The 19,836-nt window shown below is 38.8% G+C and overlaps 1 protein-coding gene across 2 annotated transcripts in view; it reads right to left on the bottom strand.

The window, feature by feature from the left end:
• Positions 1-980: 980 nt before the first annotated feature.
• The window catches only part of FOLH1 (folate hydrolase 1), a 65,003-nt gene continuing 46,147 nt past the window's right edge, over positions 981-19,836 (bottom strand). Inside the window, exons 14-19 of one of the 2 annotated variants that reach the window (XM_066370510.1) lie at positions 16,391-16,482; positions 13,696-13,786; positions 8,978-9,242; positions 8,047-8,128; positions 4,413-4,505; positions 981-2,262 (exon numbers count right to left, since the gene is read on the bottom strand). In XM_066370510.1, the coding sequence (XP_066226607.1) occupies positions 2,073-2,262; positions 4,413-4,505; positions 8,047-8,128; positions 8,978-9,242; positions 13,696-13,786; positions 16,391-16,482 (813 nt within the window). In that variant the 3' untranslated portion in view covers positions 981-2,072. The remainder of the gene's footprint in view (positions 2,263-4,412; positions 4,506-8,046; positions 8,129-8,977; positions 9,243-13,695; positions 13,787-16,390; positions 16,483-19,836) is intronic. The other variant, XM_066370519.1, reaches the window with a different exon arrangement.

Genomic DNA, 19,836 nt, shown 5'->3' with positions numbered 1-19,836 from the left:
TAAAGCATTAAACTTGTGGATTAACGCAGCCCATAGAGTAAGACAGAGAGAGACAATACTATCCCTGACATAGAAAGGTAACTTCAATATATATAGTCACTTACTTTTCCTTATATGATTCCTATTTGATGCTTTTTTATTATAAGTGTATTGGGAGACATGTTCATAGGTGTAAAATACAGAAATGTTTCCAAAGCCCACCATCAGCAAAATGAATAAATATTGTTGTGTGTTAATTATCCAACTTATTATTTCCAAATTTACCTCTTACTGCCTGCTCTTTGTAAACAGATCTGGACCCTTTAAGAGGGGTTTTGCTTCCTGGTCCCCTTGTGCTTCCTTGGCAGGTTCCTGCATTGGCCCCTGCAGTGCACATGCTTCATCAATGCCCCCATCTTGTCCTACAGGGCTGCTGCTATAGCACCTGGTTCTTGCAGTTCAAGGTGGCCAGCAAAACCAGCAGCAAGAGCTTCTTCCAACACTGCCCTGGGTTGGTTTTGTGGTAGAGTGCATCTGGCAAGACATTTCCCTATAAACAGCTTCCCACAGTGGTCTCAAGTGCAAGTTTCTGGGGAGTTCGGGGATGTATTGATAGTTACAGCAAGTTCTGCTACAGCCACACCCTAGCTACTTCCCTGATATCCCGTGAAGTCCATGAGATGGGGGAAGACACTCAATTGGCTGCTCCATCTCAGACCTACGGCCAGTGACCACTCCTTATATGTTATTCTATTTTTTCGTGCTCTGTTTACCTTTTACAAGGCAGTGTCTCATTGCTTCAATGCTGTTAGGGTCAATCATTCTTCACATTAACTTTCCCTATTTATGTTTGTGTGGTTTCTCTGTCTTGGCTGGACCTTGACTCATAACTGTCATATTCAGGCAAGTGGATGCTTCCTATTGGTAAATCTAGTGAACTATGGCCACAATAATACATGGATCAACCTTCAAAGGTGAGTAAAAATCAAGTCCTAGGAAAGTGCACATAGCATAATTTTATTTATAAAAATTTCAAAAAATACACAAAGCCAAAAACACATAAGCAATCTAGCCATATGTGGTAAAATTATAAATAACAGGAAAGAGCAACATAAAGTATCTCTGGCAGAAGAAGAAGGCATACGGGTCAATAGTACACGAGGAAACCAGGTAAATTCATAATGTTCCTATTCTTTGTCTGGTTATTGGGGTTGGGGGGTTATAAACGTTATTTTATTATTTTTTATTATACATAATGTCTAACTAGTATGATAAGATAGTATCCAGTCCGCCTCAGGGGGCCAGGCAGGCTTAAGGCCTCTGGCTTAGAGCAGCCCTGTGAATTTTCTTGTGCTCTCACACAAGGGAAAATTCTTTGTGTGCAATGACAGGAGTCAGTTTGGAAGTGCTGAATTAGACTTGATTCCGTGATCATGCTACATAAAGGCTTTAACATATGAGGTTGTTCTTAATTTTATGTGTGTGTGTGTGTGTGTGTGTGTGACAGAGAGAGGGACAGATAGGGACAGATAGGGAGAGAGATGAGAAGCATCAATTCTTCATTGCAGCTCCTTGGTTGTTCATTGATTGCTTTCTCATAGGTGCCTTGGCCGGGGGGCACCAGCAGAATGAGTGACCCCTTGCTCAAGCCAGCAACCTTGGGCTCAAGCCAGCAATTTTGGGTTTAAAGCCAGTGATCTTTGGGCTCAAGCCAGCAACCACAGGGTCATATCTATGATCCCACACTCAAGGCAGTGACCCTGTGCTCAAGCTGGTGAGCCCACACACAAGTCGGCGACCTCGGGGTTTCAAACTTGGGTCCTCCTCATCCCAGTCTGCTGCTCTATCCACTGTGCCACTGCCTGGTCAGGCTAGGCTGTTCTTAATTTTAACATATAGTTCAATTCAGAATAACCTTCTACAATTATTGAATAAAAATCATCTATGTCTTTTTTATTTATTTTTGATCCACAGGGAGAAGAAAAATATACCAAGATGCACATAACTTTAATTTTTAGTTTGTCAATACACGCACGATGATTCTTTCTGAGGGACAGAACATGCAAATTCAATGAGTTCTCTACGGAAGTGACTTAGGCTACTTCTCTCAAAGTCCCTGCTGCAGCCTGCACCGTGAAGGTTGCAATAGAAATCTGTCTCTTCACTTCTCCCCAGGCCTTGGAAGAATCCACTCTGCTTTCGATATCAAATAGAGCATCATAAATTCCTGGGAATGACTCCCCTGCATACTTATTGTGGCTGCTCGGTGCATAGATGACATGCCTGTTGATAAAAAATAGTTTTCTGTCTATTAGATGTCCAATGATATATATTATATATACAAGAAGAAACAGGAGCACCCATAATTCTAATTTTATGATTTTAATAAGCCACTTAACTCAACTTACAAGTTCAATCACCTCCAAAGACCTGTCTGTGGAATATGAATCAATTAGTTATATTTTGACTTTAAATAGATGACTTAAAGTGGTTCTGAGCAACAAAAATAACGACAGCAAAAACAGTTTGTCATCTACTGTGGACCATGCTTGACAGAATTTACCTATACCTTTTATAATTCTTAAAAATAATTTAGCTCTGGCTGGGTGGCTCAGTGAACAAAGCGGTGTCCTGGTATGCCAAGGTCGCAGGTTTGATCTTGGTCAGGGTACATATGAAAGGCAATAATGAGTACACAACTAAATGGGACGAGTTGATGTTTCTCTCCCCCTTCTCCCTTCCTTTCCTCTCTCTCTTTCTCAAATCAATGGAAAAAAATTATTTAAAATCTCTAAAAAGTTTATATTAGTACTTCAAAGAAGAGGATCTTGTGATCTAAGAGATTAAGCATTAAGTAATCAATCTCAAGGCACATTGCAAATAAGTGCTGACTTTTCACTCTACCACTTTATCCCTTGCAAACATAGCAAAACTATGACTATTAAAGTCCTTATTTGTGACCAGCCAAACTTCTATTCATTTTTCTTCTTCTTTAAAAGAAGAAGTCATGGAAACATATTAGAACCCCTATCTTTTTTAAAAATTTTTAAAAATTTATTATTTTATTTTATTTTTCTTAAGTGAGAAGTGGAGAGGCAGACAGACAGACTCCCACATGCACCCTGACCAAGATCCACCTGGCAAGCCCCCTATAGGGTGATGCTCTGCTGTCTGGGGTTGTTGCCTCGTTGCTCAGCAACCAAGCTACTCCAGCACCTGAGGGGAGGCCATGTAGCCATCCTCAGCGCCCAGGGCCAACTTGTTCCAACTGAACCATGACTGCAGGAGGAGAAGAGAGAGATAGAGAAAGAGAAGGAAGAGGGGAAAGGGTGGAGAAGCAAGTGGTAATTTCCCCTGTGTGCCCTGACTAGGGATTGAACCTAGGACATCCACACACCAGGTTGACACTCTACCACTGAGTCAACTGGCTAGAGCCTAGAATGCCCATCTTAAAGCATAAAGAATAATTGAAAGCAATTCCGTAATGTGCAATCTGACCTAGGCAGAAGGTAACATTTTATTGAAAGAGTTATGTCAGTTTGTGTAATAGCCCTGGCAGGGAACAAGTCCCAGAGTAAAACATAAGAAGAAAAGAAACACAATCATGCCACCATTGGCAAACCAGTCACCCTGCTTGGATAAGGCCCTTACTGCAAATTTCAATCCTTTGGTAATTCCCAAACAGAAATATGGGACCATTTCTAATGGTAAATGACTAATTCATTATGCCATGCAATACTTATTAAGACTAACCTGGGGACAGAAATAATTATATCTGTCAAAATTAGAGAAAAAATAAAACTAATGTCAACATTAGGAGAGTGAGTAAATTATAATATTATATATTGTATATATTTATGTATAAATACAGTGGTGGGCAAAAGTAGGGTTATAGTTATGAAACATGAATCAGTTTGTTATATTATTTATTAATTATTGTATTACTTAATCTGTATAACTGTAAACCTAATTTTGCCCACTCCTGTATATGTTTGTTATATCATATATACACATAAACACAAATATATACTGCTTACAAAAATTAGGGGATATTTTATAGCTTCATATTCATTTTGAAATATCCCCTAATTTTTGTGAGCAGTATATTTAAAATGAGAGAAGGGCTAAAATTATATTCATTAAAATATAAAAATAATTTTATATCTGATTGATAGAATCGAGGAGATTTTTATTTTTCCTTGTGACTTTCTGGATCTTCTAAATTTCTCACAATGAACATATATTCTTTTATAATCAGATACAGATACTAACAAAGATACATAGTGATCATATTATATTATATAAAGAAGAAACATTTATCATATACTACATATATTTAACATTTTCTATTTGCTTGCAAGAAATCAATTATATTTTTTTCTACAGTGCAAAAAATAGAAATGCTATTATAAGGGGTCATTTTTTCACCTTACCTATAGAAAGGCCTGTCTGGTAACCCTAAAGGATCAATAAAGGCTCGTTCCAGAAACATCAGTTGATCATTCATAATTCTCAATAACATAACACTAAAAAGGAAATAAATAGTTATAACATCAACAAAATATGTGCACTACCTAGCAAACAAAAATTTAGAATGAAACTAATGCTAACATATTATAAATTCTTATACTTTCAAACTAAGAATAGTATAGTTACATTTTAAAAATTCATAAAATACTATTCTGCTGAGGCTTATAAAACCATAGAAATAGTTATGTGTCCCAATGAAAGAAATACTAATATTTATATTGAAACAATAATGAATTAATTAACCCTGGTATTTAAACATGGGCAAGACTTTTTTCAGTTTAGGCATCCTATTAATTTACTCATGGAAATAATTTCAATACACACACCTCTCTCACTATCTGATCTTGTGGCTACCACTGAACACCATTCAACATTCCTTATACAGAGAAATTCAGTTTGAAGGGGAGGTAATCTCAGAACACCAAAGTTATGTAAATGGAAATTTTGCATTCCAGAAACACACAGCCTACCTAGGGAGACTGAAGAACCATAGGTCTTCAGGTTGAATACTATGTGAGTGTGAAGGTACCAAGGATTCAACACTGTATCCTTTGATGGGTCAAGGAACTGATTCAAGAACCGCAAGATTAAAGAAAGAAGTAGGCCTGACCTGTGGTGGCGCAGTGGATAAAGCATCGACCTGGAATTGCTGAGGTCACTGGTTCGAAACCCTGGGCTTGCCTGGTCAAGGCACATATGGGAGTTGATGCTTCCAGCTCCTCCCCCCTTCTCTCTCTCTGTCTCTCTCTCTCCCTCTCTCTCTCCTCTCTAAAAATGAATAAATAAAATTTAAAAAAAAAAGAAAGAAGTATTTCCTCAGATTTGAGTTTTTGAGAAATTCAACATCAGGTTTAATTTACTTTAGTTAGCATTTACTGTATGACGTGCAATGCACTGCTCTAAGTGTTCAGAATTTGTGCACATAATAACACAGAGACATAAACTGTACCTCAAGTACCATTTAGAGCAAATAAAACAAATACAAAAGTACTCAAGAAAGTGGAAGCCCAGTGTTCTTGAAAGCCCATAATCTGAGCCATAGGAATTTTGCCATAGGGAGAAAACATCATTATTTTAAGAATAGAACATAAGTTTCATAGAATAAAAGGTGTTTAGGATCTAAAATATATATCTCATTGTTGGTTTTTTTCTTTATTTGTATATAAGGAATTTTGGAAAGAATTATAAAGTATAAGAAAAAAATCTCCATATTCAGCCCAGGATAACACAATTATTGCACAAATGACTTACTTTTTCTCTATATTTGTTCATAAAAATGTAAATAACTATATTTATAATTTCATATCCTTTCTGTTTACTTCACATTTTATTAAAAACATATTACCTTTATAATCATTAATTTTAATGCTTACAAAATGTTTAAATTAGTGGACATCTAACTTTTTTAGCAATTTCTTTCCTCTTAGATATTAAGATTTTGAATTATTTGGTTTTATAATTCATATTTTTTTCTGAGAAGCCTTTTTTTTTTTCCTAACTTGAGACTCTTAAGAAAAAGGTCCAAGAAACAGAAGCACTAGAGCAAAGTGCAAGAACTATGTGATGGCTCCTAAAACTTTAGCAGGATGTATTTATCTTTTTCAAAAGGTTAAAACAATTCACAATGCTTCAGTGAAGTGCCTGTAGCAATGGGTACAATAAAGTTCTAAATAGTTATTAATTTTTTTTGTTTTTCTTATTTTAATTTTTTTTTTTTTTTTTTTTTACAGAGACAGAGAGTGAGTCAGAGAGAGGGATAGACAGAGACAGACAGACAGGAACAGAGAGAGATGAGAATCATTAGTTTTTCATTGCGTGTTGCAACACCTTAGTTGTTCATTGATTGCTTTCTCATATGTGCCTTGACCGCGGGCCTTCAGCAGACCGAGTAACCCCTTGCTGGAGCCAGCGACCTTGGGTTCAAGCTGGTGGGCTTTTCCTCAAACCAGATGAGCCCGCACTGAAGCTGGCAACCTCGGGGTCTCGAGCCTGAGTCCTCTGCATCCCAGTCCGATGCTCTATCCACTGTGCCACCACCTGGTCAGGCTAAATAGTTATTAATTTGATAAGCAAATAGTATAACAATATTTTCATTTATATTTTTGAATTATTAATGAATTTGATTGACCATTGCCAGTATTTCCAACTTTAATCTTTTGGATTTTATTATCAATTAAAAACACATTTTTATAATGTCTCTATTACCCCCTTTTCAAATTTGCTGAAAAAGAGTTTTCTCAGGCTTCTTTTTTGAAAGAAGCTTTCTGAGGGCACTGAGCGCGCTTTCCCTGGGTCCTTCCGGCACTACCAAGGAGACAGATTGTCCTCCAGGGACGCCAGAAGAGGTTTCCCACTCTTTTATCTTTGCTTTTTATCATTAATTTTCAGGTTATTAACCACTGCAGTGTTCTCAAATCTGATTGCACTGTCATTTCCTTGTTGTTTCTAAGCTTGGAATTTCACTTCCAAGAAATTTCAATTTTTAGTAAAGCATTCTTCCGCAAGTGTGGCTTATGTTTGCATACAGTGTGAACTGAGACCGAATTCATGTTTTTATCAGGTGCTAAAAAAGTTTATACATTATTTTTTTTTAATTTTTTTAAAATTTATTCTTTTTAGAGAAGAGGGGGGGGAGAGAGAGAGAAGGAAGGGGGAGGAGCAGGAAGCATCAACTCCCATATGTGCCTTGACCAGGCAAGCCAGGGTTTTGAACCGGCAACCTTAGTGTTTCCAGGTTGACGCTTTATCCACTGCGCCACCACAGGTCAGGCCTACAACATTATTTTTTAATACATCTTTCTTCCTCCATTGATTTTTCATGTATTTTTTATTTCAAATACATCCCTATACATCACTAGTTTATTTTTGGACTATCTTCTTTTATCTTTCTATGTATTCTTGCATCAATCCCCAAGGATTTGATATTTGTATCATTATAACATGTTTAGTACAAAGTAGATGTTCAACCCTCAAAATTCTACTTTTTAAAGACATTCTTTAAAATTCTTAAATTATTTCTCTTCCATCTTAATATTCTGTTCAAATTATGTCTTATTTTTGTGGCTTCATACAGAAGCAATTCTAAAATAATGGCTTTATGATATCTTATTCTTTTAAATAGAATTTTTCCAGGTGCAAGTGGTAAAAGGAACTATTTGTGGAGGAAGTGACATTAAGAAGGAAAAAGAAGGTGTGTTCTGGGAATGGGAGAGTTTGGTTGCAGTGGACGGACAGACACTGAAAGAACAAGAGATAAAGCTGGAGAAATCTTTGGTCACCCGGGGAAAACCTTTAATGTCAAGGTAGGGATTTTATACTAATGACTTGGCAGTAAAGGAAGCAACAGCATTTCTCAGCGGCACATTTGCTACTCAGAATGTCAGAAATAGGTCTTTGAGAGATATGGCTGCCCTGGTTGCATTAGAGTGAAGGAAAGGAGCAGTAAAAAACTTGCAAAGATATTTCAAAAAAGATGTCAACTTGTATCTTTTCATAATTATATGTATGATACACCCAAGTTGTATATGTAGAACATACTTGTTTTTATCCAAGTCTTGGAGTCTCTGACTGAACTTAGAAGCAATTTCTGTAAAGTTCTTCACTGCAGAAAATAGTGAATCTGAAAGAGAAATTAGGACCTAATGGCATTTATTCTATAGCTTAATAGGGAACAGTATAGAAAGCTGTTCTCCTTTGTATTTTACAAGGTATTTATATTAAAAGATGAGCATCAGTGAGATGAAAAGTATATTTACAGACATAAACAAAATATTTTATCATAGTCTGACCTGTGGTGGTGCAGTGGATAAAGCATCGACCTGGAATGCTGAGCTTGCTAGTTGCAATCCCCAGGTTTACCTGGTCAAGACACATGGAGAAGCAACTACTACAAATTGATGCTTCCTGCTCCTCCTAATCCCCTTTCTAACTCTCTCTCCTCTCTCTAAATTTGATGAATAAAATCTTTAAAATAATATTTGATCATAAGACATAGTAATACATAATAAATGGATATAAGGTAGGTCATCATAATTTATTTCATTTTTTTTTTTTTTAGTGAGTGAGACAGAGACAGAACTAGACAGGGAGAGCAATGAGAAGCATCAAATTGTAGTTACAACATTTTAGCTGTTCTTTGATTGCTTCTCATACATGCCTTGATGGGGGGGTGGAGGTAGGGGCTCCAGCCGAGCCAGTGACCCCTTGTTCAAACCACTGACCTTTGGGCTCAAGCTAGCAACCATGAGGTCATGTCTATTATCTCATGCTCAAGCCAGCAACTTCATGCTTAAGCCAGATGAGCCCGTGCTCAAGCCAGCAACCTTGAGGTTTTGAAACTGGGTCCTCAGTGTCACAGTTCAATGCTCTATCCACTGTGCCACCACTTGGTTGGTCATAGGTCATTATACTTTAGAGATTAATAGAAATATACAGATAATGAATTTTGAAAGAAGTATAAGTAACATACCAAATGATACACTGTATGTTTTCATTTCTTGTGGATGTTTCATCGAAATATTGTAGATTTTTTCAGCATACTTTCTTAAAACTACAGCATAATCTTGACAGTCAAAAGGGAGCACAATGGAATTGGCTAGTTCAAATACCATCCCTCCTCGAACCTGGGCCACAGCATGGTGATACTTAAAAGTTGGATCATAAAACTTTTCCACCAATTCGTATGTTTCATAGACACTGTGATAAAGTGGATAGCTGCTGAATTTGTTTATTGCCTATAAAAAAAGCAAAGAACAAATTATATTTCTTGTAAAATAGCTTATAATAAAATACATGGTGCAGGCCCTGGCTGGTTGGCTCAGCAGTAGAGCGTTGGCCTGGTGTGTGGAAGTGCCAGGTTCAATTCCCAGCCAGGTCACACATCTGCTTCTCCACCCTTCCCTCTCTTTATTCTCTGTATCTCTCTCTTCCCCTCCCACAGCTAAGGCTCCATGGGAGCAAAGTTGGCCCAGGTGCTGAGGATGGCTCCACGGCCTCCGCCTCAGGAGCTATGGCTCTGGTTGCAATGAAGTAACAGCTCAGATGGGCAGAACATCGCCCCCTAGTGGGTATGCCTGGTGGATCCAGGTCGGGTGCATGCGAGAGTCTGTCTGTCTCCCTACCCACTTCTCATTTCATAAAAATACAAAGAACAAACAAACAAAATACATGGTGTCATATTTATTATTAATATTGGTGAGATTATTTTGGTCAGTAACTAGTAAAGGAAAGTATTTAAATACCTCAATAAGCCACTTACTAAAGGGTATACTGTATTAAAACCTACCTTAGGTTTTTGGTTTTTGTTTATTTGTTTTATTTTTGCAAAAATAAAAGAGAGAAAGACAGACAAACAGGGACAGACAGACAGGAAGAAAGAGAGATGAGAAGCATCAACTCAGTTGCGGCACTTTAGTTGTTCACTGATTGCTTTCTCATATGTGTCTTAACAGGGGCAGGGGGCTCCGGTTGAGTCTGTGACCCCTTGTTCAAGCCAGAGACTTTGGGCTCAAGCCAGCAACCATGGGGTCATGTCGATGATCCCATGCTCAAGTTGGCAACCCCATGCTCAAGCTAGTGACCTTGCGCCCAAGCAGGTGAGTCCATGCTCAAGCTGGAGACCTTGGGGTTTCGAACCTGGATCCTCAGCATCCCAGGCTGATGTTCTATTCACTGTGCCACAACCTGGTCTGGCTGCCCTAGGTTTTTATTAATCAAAAAGTATTTGTATGTACTGCAGGCCAGAAGGGATTGGCATGGAATATTCAAAGTGGTAAAAAGCAAGGACCTACAACCAAGACTATACTATCCATAAAAGCTAGCATTTAAAATTGTAGGCAAAATAAAAAGCTTCCCAAACTCAAAGGAAAAAATATATAAAGCTAAAGGAGTTAATTACCATTACCAATAAACCAATATTGCAAGAAATGTTAAAGGGTCTTCTTTAGGAAAAAGAAAGAAAATGAAAAAAAGAGGAAAGAATCAAAGAAAATACATTTTGTTCAACTGAAAGACATGTTTCCAGATCAAAGGGCACATTTTATGCACAGTCCAGTGTATAAAAAATGGCATAACCAAATCACATGTGTTCACCAAGGACAACTGAGGGACAAGCGAATTGGAATCAAACGGCCCTAAAGTCTCAACAGCAATCCTGAAACCTGAAAACAATGAAGCCACGAGTTCAAAATTCTGAGGGTAAAGAATTTTCAACCAAAAGTTTCTGGCTAGCCAAACTACAGAAGAATTGTATATGGCATAACCTTTTCAGACATTCAAGGTCTTTAGCTTTTATACTTCCTTTTCAAGAAGTTTCTAAAGGGTGGTCTGATCAGGTGGTGGTGCAGTGGATAGAGCATCAACTTGGGATGCTAAGGACCCGGGGTTGAAACTCCAAGGTTGCCAGCTTGAGCGTGGGCTCATCTGGCTTGAGCACAGAATCACCAGTTTGAGCATGGGGTTGCCGGCTTGAGTGTGGGATCATAGACATGACCCCGTGGTCACTGGCTTAATTCTAAAGGTCGCTGGCTTGAGCAATAGGTCACTGGCTCAACTGGAAACCTTGGTCAAGCACATATAAGAAAGCAATCAATGAACAACTAATGTGCCTCAACTAGGGGTTGATGCTTCTCATCTGTCTCCTGTCTGAATGTCTCTGTCTGTCTCGCTCTCTAAAAAAAAGTTTTGAAAGGGTGTGCTCCAAGATTCAATACAGGAGAGAAATCAAGGCACTCTCAGATTTCTCAGTGAAGGACAATTTCACAGTCAAGAGTTGTGCTGCAGGCAGAGAGAACAACCAGAGAACTCAGCCAGGCCAGAAAAGAGCCCCCATGCAGAGGCAGATTAAGTTTGGTTGAGGCCCCAGGTGCAGAAAAAAAAACTGGGCCCCTTACATTAGAAAAAAGTGTAAAGTTGGGGTTTTACAGGGCCCTTCAGGAATCGGGGCCCAGGGCACATGCCCGATGTGCCCGCCGTTAAATTTGCCTCTGCCCCACGGGAGATAATGAAATCTGCCAGATTATCTGATGTGTTTGAATAGATGAAGAGTTGTGGAAAATTAGTTATGGATACATGGAGGGGTGAAAAAGATGTTCTAATCAACAGGTGTAGTGCAACTATATACTGAGAAAAAATGATGAGGCTATTTATTTGAGGGTTGAGAGAAGCACCACAAGAAAACTGAATGCAGCCCTGGTCGATGGCTCAGGTTGGAGCAGGGGTTGGGAAACTTTTTGGCTGAGAGAGACATGAATGCCACATATTTTAAAATGTAATTCCATGAGAGCCATACAACGACCCGTGTATGTTACACATTATCCAATAAAAATTTGTTGTTGTCCTGGAGGACAGCTGTGATTGGCTCCAGCCACCCGCAACCATGAACATGAGCGGTAGGAAATGAATGGATTGTAATACATAAGAATGTTTTATATTTTTAACGTTATTATTTTTTTTATTAAAGATTTATCTGCGAGCCAGGTGCAGCCATCAAAAGAGCCACATCTGGTTCACGAGCCATAGGTTCCCGACCCCTGGGTTAAAGCATCATCCTGAAGTGCAGAAGTTACCTGTTCAATCCCCAGTCAGGGCTCATACAGGAACAGATGTTCCTGTCTCTTTCCTGTTCTCTCCTTTCCTCTGTATAAGATCATTGAAATAAGCATAAACTAAAATAAAATCTCAAAAAAACCCCCAAAAACTGAATGCCTATCTTCCCTAGTAAGAAGTAGATGGATAACACAAAAACCTGATTAATTTAAATAATTTTAATCTGCTGAACAGAATCAAAGGTGGTACAAGCCCGAAAGTGGGATAAGGGACCACTGTTTTTCATTATAAAGTCTTCTAGTACTATGGGACATTTTATAAGCTATATACCTATGTTATGTTATTCTGATAAAAATAAGAACCATAAAATTGTCATTATCACCACCAGTGTTGTAGTAATATAAGGTTATACTAATTAAATACATAAATATAAAAAATATGGAAGATAAATAAAAGTAATTAAATAATATTAAAAATAATTATTAAAATTAAATAAAGTTATGCCATTTAGATAGGAATTAATATAGTGGGTGCAGATGTGATAAACAGACTCTGATTTTCGAGCAGGTCCCAGTCGTGTGTGTGTGTGTGTGTGTGTGTGTGTGTGAAGTTATACATAGATAAGAAGTGGCTTGGCATCATAACTTGTAAGTTAACATAAATAAGAACATCTTAAAAAGTTGTTTGATGTAAACTTTTCAGCAGATTAATATAAAAGGGGTTCCCTGAGAGGAACTCCCAAATAGGTGGTTTGAGGTGATAATCCTGTAGATTGACACCTGTTAGAAGGCGTTGGCCAGAAAAAGTACTAAAGCTGAGGGGCCCCCTGCTGCAATAGTTGCCCAGACTCCAATGTGAACATGAACTGTCTCCACGCAGCTCTGAGCTCTGACCAAAGACAGCCAAGACAAGCACGCCGACGGGGCCCCCTTAAGCTGTACCCAGGCAAGCCAAAAGGATTTGTGAGTAATAAATTGCCTCTGTGATTATTGCAACTAACTCTGTGTCGGTCTCATGTCTTTCCTCCAGTGGCATTTAGTGTGGCACTTAACAGTAGCATCCTCATAGCCGCCTCAAGAGTAGTCTCAAAGAGGCTGCCAGCCCTGCTGATAAGCAGGAGTGTCCCACTGTGCAGGGAAGTCGAATCAGGGACGCCTGATCAACGTAGAGCTTGGGCTCTACTGGGACAACCAGCAACAATAATTTAAAAAACATGACTTGTATATCTGTTCATTGTTTATTATGCCATTCATTATTTTAACTTTCAAGTTTAATGATTGAAGACATAATCAGATAAAAATTCAAATATTTGAGGTTCTTTGCATGGGATTGATTTTGAATGATGATGGTAGAGAGGAGTCAAAGGCAATTCCTACATTTCTAGTTTAAATATTGGGGTGAATACAATACCATTAAATGAAACAGAAAATATATTTAAAGGAGTACATGGAGTTCAAGGCTCAGGATATCACATAGCAGAACTATCCCCAGAAGTAGCACTATCTCAATACTGAGATGTCTCTCTTCTGCTTCAAATTCCTCTACACCTCTCGTGTTGCTGTCATTTTTCTTGATTCAGAATGATTTGTTTAGCTAAAACATACTTATAAGTAATCTTGAAGTATTTATGGATAGACTTACCCAGTTTTTAGTGTATCGTGCTCTGCCTGACGCAATTCCAAGTCTCTGGAAGAACACTTCAAAATCATTACCAGATCCCAACTTGCTAATCCTTTGAGGGAAAAAATTCAAGATTATTTGAGGAATTTCTTCATCATGTACTTATTAAAGATGAATTACATGTCACTCTTACTACTATAAATATGATTTTTAGATATATCACAGAAAAAATTGACAGAAGTATCAGTTTTGATCACAACAGCTCTACTCTAAGAGTGTTTTGTTCTTTTGGGTTTCTGGGCCCAATTCCAACGAATGCAGGAGGATTCTCTCCACACACCAACAAGCACTTCTTCAGGAAACCAACTGGTTGTCCTACATTCCAATTCAATACTGACACTCTATATCTGGAGAGAGCATTGGTCTCCATAGATTAAGGGCTCATTTCCACATAACTGTCCTCCACCCACTCTCCCCATTTGTAAACCTACAAGCTACAGATTGGATGTTCCCATGTCCCTCTCCCTGAGTTCAATTAATTTGCCAAAGTGGCTCACAGAACTCAGAGAGACAGTTTATGTACTAGATCACCGGGTTATTATAAAAGGGTTATTATATATGAGATGTATAAGGCAAGGTATGAGGACAGGACACCGAGCTTCCAGGCTCTCTCTCCCTGAATCTCCATGCATTCATCAACCTAAAGCCCTCAGAACCCAGTGCTTTGGGGATTTTATGGAGGCTTCATCACCCAGGCATGGTTGATTAAATCATTGCCCATTGGCCATTAATTCAACCTCCAGCTCCTCTCACGTCCCCAGAGGTCAGACGTGGGACTGAAAATTACAACCTTCTAATCATGTGGTTGATTCTCCAGGCAACCAGCCCTAGTTCTTGTTATGTTAATGAATCATTAACCTACAAGTTGTTAATAATAGTAATGACTCATTAACATAACAAGAAACACCTAAGCTGCTCTCATCACTTAGGAAACTCCATGGGTTTTTAGCTTAGTGTCATAAATGGGTGCAAAACGAAATAGGTATTTCTTATTATAAGTCACAATGTAACAATTGTGTAAGTCATTTTATAGTAGGAAAATATTTTCCTTCATTAACTTTATCATTTATATAAATATTTGTTGTATATGATATATTAAAAGAAGCAGAACCTGACCAGGCGGCGGTGCAGTGGATAGAGCTTCAGACTGGGATGCGGAAGACCCAGGTTCGAGATCCCGAGCTTGCCAGCTTGAGCGCGGGATCATCTGGTTTGAGCAAAAGCTCACCAGCTTGGACCCAAGGTGGCTGGCTCAAGCAAGGGGTTACTTGGTCTGCTGAAGGCCCGCAGTCAAGGCACATATGAGAAAGCAATCAATGAACAACTAAGGTGTCGCAACGAAAAACTAATGATTGATGCTTCTCATCTCTCTCTGTTCCTGTCTGTCTGTCCCTATCTATCCCTCTCGCTGACTCTCTGTCTGTATAATAAAAAAAAAAGCAGAGATTCTTCAAATAATTCAGATGTAAATCCTAGTCTTAAATTTTTAAATTATTTATTGTTGCTATCTATAATCTTAAACTATGGAGACATATATTCCTTTCCCTCATAGTGTAGCCACAACTGTGGATTTTGAGAAGAAAGATTTGTTTGATGAGAACTTTGTGAAGGAATTGTTCTGGAAGAAGGACTCCCCATATGGTCAACCTAGGGCCCAATTTTTTTTAATAGATTTTATTTATTCATTTTAGAGAGAGGAGACAGAGAGAGAAAGAAAAGGGGGCGAGGAGCAGAAAGCATCAACTCCCATATGTGCCTTGACTAGGCAAGCCTGGGGTTTTGAACTGATGACCTCAGTATTCCAGGTCGATGCTTTATCCACTGCACCACCACAGGTTAGGTCCTAGGGCCCAATTTTTTGACCTAGAGCCTAGCAGCCATTTGCTGACAAGGGCTCCTCATGTATTCTGTACACTGGGAAGAACCTCCGCTTGAACTCATTTCCTGCACTATGCCCGCTAGTTTACTTTGAGTCAAACACTGCAGGAAAGCCCCTGGGTTCCTCTTCTACACATGACTGAAACTTACCTTGTCCAATCAAAATTGCAAAATTTGGATACCTCATTTACATAAAAGGGACCTCATTTACATAATGGTGGGAAGTTTCACTGTAAAATGTGGCCTCCCCTTGAGTGGCTGGGGCTGCAGTAGACACAACTCAGATTGTTACTTGACCTGTGTCTCCTGGGCTGCAGGTCCCTTTTATTCAAATAAATGCTTTTTAGTCTTTATTACAGTCTAAAATTAATTTTGATTTACATAACCAAAACTGATTTAGTGTCTATATTTTTCTTAGAGTAGTTAAAATATTTATTAATTGTATGATGTTCAGAAAATAAAATTACAGAGTGAGCAGAGGACAGAAATAAGAGGGGGAATTACTTTTCACCATTATAACCTTTAAGTTATATACCATGTGTATACATTACCTATTCAAAAGAGAAGCATTTTTTGATGGCCTACTCATTTAACTACAAAATACATAGTAATATTTGTAATCCTCAAGATTGCTTTTCCTTTATCAGATGTTAGAGAATTTTGAAAAAATAAATTTTTGTTATTAATGATTGAAAGAAAATACCCTTTTAGTTCCAACACAATCTTCTAGTAAATTCAGAAGAGAGATTTGTCTGCTGTTAACGTGCTTGCTGTTTACCTGGGCAAGCCAATGAACTCTGGTGAAGGGCTTCTTTTATTCCAGCTCTCATAGAGAGATTTCCCTTCAAAGCCTTCATCAGGACTTTGGAGCTACATAGTGAAAAATATAAAAGAGAGAGAATAGTTATAAATCAGATGTTTTAACATCTAAATGCTCATAGGCCCTGGCCGGTTGGCTCAGTGGTAGAGCGTCGGCCTGGCGTGCAGAAGTCCCGGGTTCGATTCCTGGCCAGGGCACACAGGAGAAGCGCCCATCTGCTTCTCCATCCCCTCTCCTTCCTCTCTGTCTCTCTCTTCCCCTCCCACAGCCCAGGCTCCATTGGAGCAAAGATGGCCCGGGCGCTGGGGATGGCTCCTTGGCCTTTGCCCCAGGCGCTAGAGTGGCTCTGGTCACAACAGAGTGATGCCCAGGAGGGGCAGAGCATTGCCCCCTGGTGGGCAGAGCGTTGCCCACTGGTGGGCGTGCCAGTGGATTCCGGTCGGGCGCATGCGGGAGTCTGTCTGACTGTCTCTCCCCATTTCCAGCTTCAGAAAAATACAAAAAAAAAAAAAAAAAAAAAAAGCTAAAATCTAAATGCTCATTAACCAGGGAATGAATAGCTAAACCATAGTTAGCAAAACAAGAGAAGCTCTTCATACATTAACAGTCATTAAAGCTTACAGTAATGAGCTTCTGACAATATGGCAAAATGCTCATGCTATTTATTGTGTATAAGTGTAACTACTCTAAAAAATACATGAATTGTATAGAAAAGAGGCTACACCTAATTATACCAAGTCATTGTATACAAAGGAATGGTTGTATCATAAAAAATTTTTTATCTATTTTTCTGAATTAAGGTAGGCTATTCTCAAAAACATGATTGCTCCTCTTATAAAAAAAATGGAAAAGAAGCAAGCTAGTTAAGGGAAGGTATTCCTTCTAGTATTGCTTTTTTTTGCTGGTAAGGTTGTTAAAGTCATAAAACATAATAAAACAGATGCATTAATATTTTACTTAAGTATTTTACTTGCATTAAATACTGGACTTTAAATACATTTTCTGGTTCTATAGGTAAGAAAATTAAGGAAGTAAACCTATGGCCTATTGTTGAATTCTGGACTCAGATTATTAGATGTTATGCCAAAAACATCTAGCAAATAAACTTCAATTACTGTTTCATGGTTATTCATAGGTTACTGAACAATATATGGTATAAAATGTTTTTATTTTATGTTTAATGAAAGTCCTATGTTCTATTTTCAAAAAGTTCAATTTTAAAAAGTATATAGGGTCCCTATGCTCTTTTAGACATTTTATAAATGCCAGGGTGTTGGGTAAACAAGAGTTTTTTAAGGTTTGCTCCCTTGTATTGGGACAGCGCCAGGTGTGTACAGTCTACGGAAGGCTGTGGGTGCTTGCCCTCAGGGCCGCAGACTGCAAATTGCGGAACAGCCTGCCGCCCTGAGTGGGTGGGTGGAGGGCGATTGTTTGCTGGAGAAGGGGTACTTCCTCCTAGCCAGTTTTGGCAGAAGAGTGCAGAGAGAGAGAGAGAGAGAGAGAAGAGTGGAGAGAGAGAGAGAGAGAGAGAGAGAGAGAGAGAGAGCTGAGGGGCTTGGGAGCCCTGAGATTTCAGCCAGGCCTGTTTCGCTTGGGAATGGTGGGGGCTGATGAGTCTGGTCAATCTGGAGTGCTGAGGGGCTTAGAAGCCCTGAATGAGAGGGAAGCAGTCTTCCTTATCTGTTTACTTGTGTGCCATTACAAGACTTTAATAAACAGAATGGCCCACCATTTTCTGGCTCCACAGTTCCTTTACCAATCCAATGAGAACTTGCATGGCCATGGCGGTGGCCCCTGGCCTTACACAGGAATACAAAGTTCAATGACATATTTCATACTTTCTACTAGTGGGAACTGTAAAAATGTGGAATTCAATATGCTTGGTGCTACAACAGTGGTATGTACAAAGATCTATGGGGACATAAATAAATTTGCATTAGGTGTGGGGAGAGAGGCCTGACCAGGCAGTGGTGTAGTGAATAGAGCTCAGCCTGAGACAGAGAGAACCCAAGTTCGAAACCCTGAGGTCAGCATCTTGGTTGCGGGCTCATCAGGCTTGAGCTCAGGGTTGCTGGCTTGAGCAAGGGGTCACTGGCTCTGCTGTAGCCCCTCCCCCTCATTATGGCACATTCAAGAAAGCAATCAATGAATAACTAAGGAGACACAACAAAGAATTGATGATTCTCATCTCTCTCCCTTCCTGTCTGTATGTCCCTATCTGTCCCTCTTTCTGTCTCTCTCTTGCTAAAAAAAAAAGATGCGGAGAGAAAGAAGTTATGCTAACATCTTAACTTATAAAATATGAATAAATACAGCAACCAAATGATTTTACTCAAGCCTATAAATTTACAAATATTTTGGTATAAGTGACAGTATCACTCCATTTATTCAAAGAAATGCAAATTTGTAATATATATGACTAAATTCTCAAGTTTATCACTACAAGTTGAAATGCTGCAATTCACTCTCCCAAAATAAATAAAACAAAACCAAAAATCATCAAGTGTCACATTATTTAAAATGTGACCACAGAGTAGTGTTTTCGCAATTGTCCCAGGTGCCGCTCCTCCAGTAAATAAAGGTAACTGCCCAGTTCCCTTAGCATTCACCGTAAGTTACATGGATGGTGGGAAGTCTCTAAAATACCCTGTTTCAAATATTTAAGTTTTTATATATTTTATGGAAATTGATAAAACTGCAGGAAAATGATGGCATTCTTAAGTAACAACATGAATAGATATTTTTTCAAATTAATTTTTTCTATTCTTAAAAGAAAAGTTGTGCCTGGCAAGGCAGTGGCACAGTGGATAGAGCGTCGAACTGGGATGTGGAGGACCCAGGTTTGAGACTCTGACGTCACCAGATTGAGCATGGGCTCATCTGGTTTGAGCAAGGCTCACCAGCTTGAACCCAAGGTCACTGGCTTGAGCAAGGGGTCCCTCGGTCTGCTGTAGCCCCCTGGTCAAGGCACATATGAGAAAGCAATCAATGAACAACTAAGGTGCTGCAACAAAGAATTGATGCTTCTAATCTCTCTCCCTTCCTGGCTGTCTGTCCCCTTCTTTGACCTCTGACTCTCTCTGTCTCTGTCACACACACACACACACACACACACACACACACACACAGAATATTATAAAAAATAATTTAAAAAAATTGTTGTAAGATTAAATCTTATGCTCTTGAAACCAAACCTTAGTTATATTTGTCTTAAAATTTGTATCTGAAGGGAAATATGTTCCTCTTGGTAATTACATTTCAACTGGTAATTCTATTAAACAGGCAAGTCATTTTTTTTTCCATTGCAAATCAGGTAGTTAGCAGTAACAAGAAAGACTGCCATGCCAAAATTTGTTCATTATGATAGACTATAGGAACAATCGATTTATGGGGCAGGAGAACTA

The sequence above is a fragment of the Saccopteryx leptura genome, chromosome 1 (genome assembly GCF_036850995.1).
Source record: "Saccopteryx leptura isolate mSacLep1 chromosome 1, mSacLep1_pri_phased_curated, whole genome shotgun sequence".
Lineage (NCBI taxonomy): Eukaryota > Metazoa > Chordata > Mammalia > Chiroptera > Emballonuridae > Saccopteryx > Saccopteryx leptura.
The sequence above is the reverse complement of the archived record's forward strand: the minus strand, read 5'-3'. Positions and strand labels throughout refer to the sequence as shown.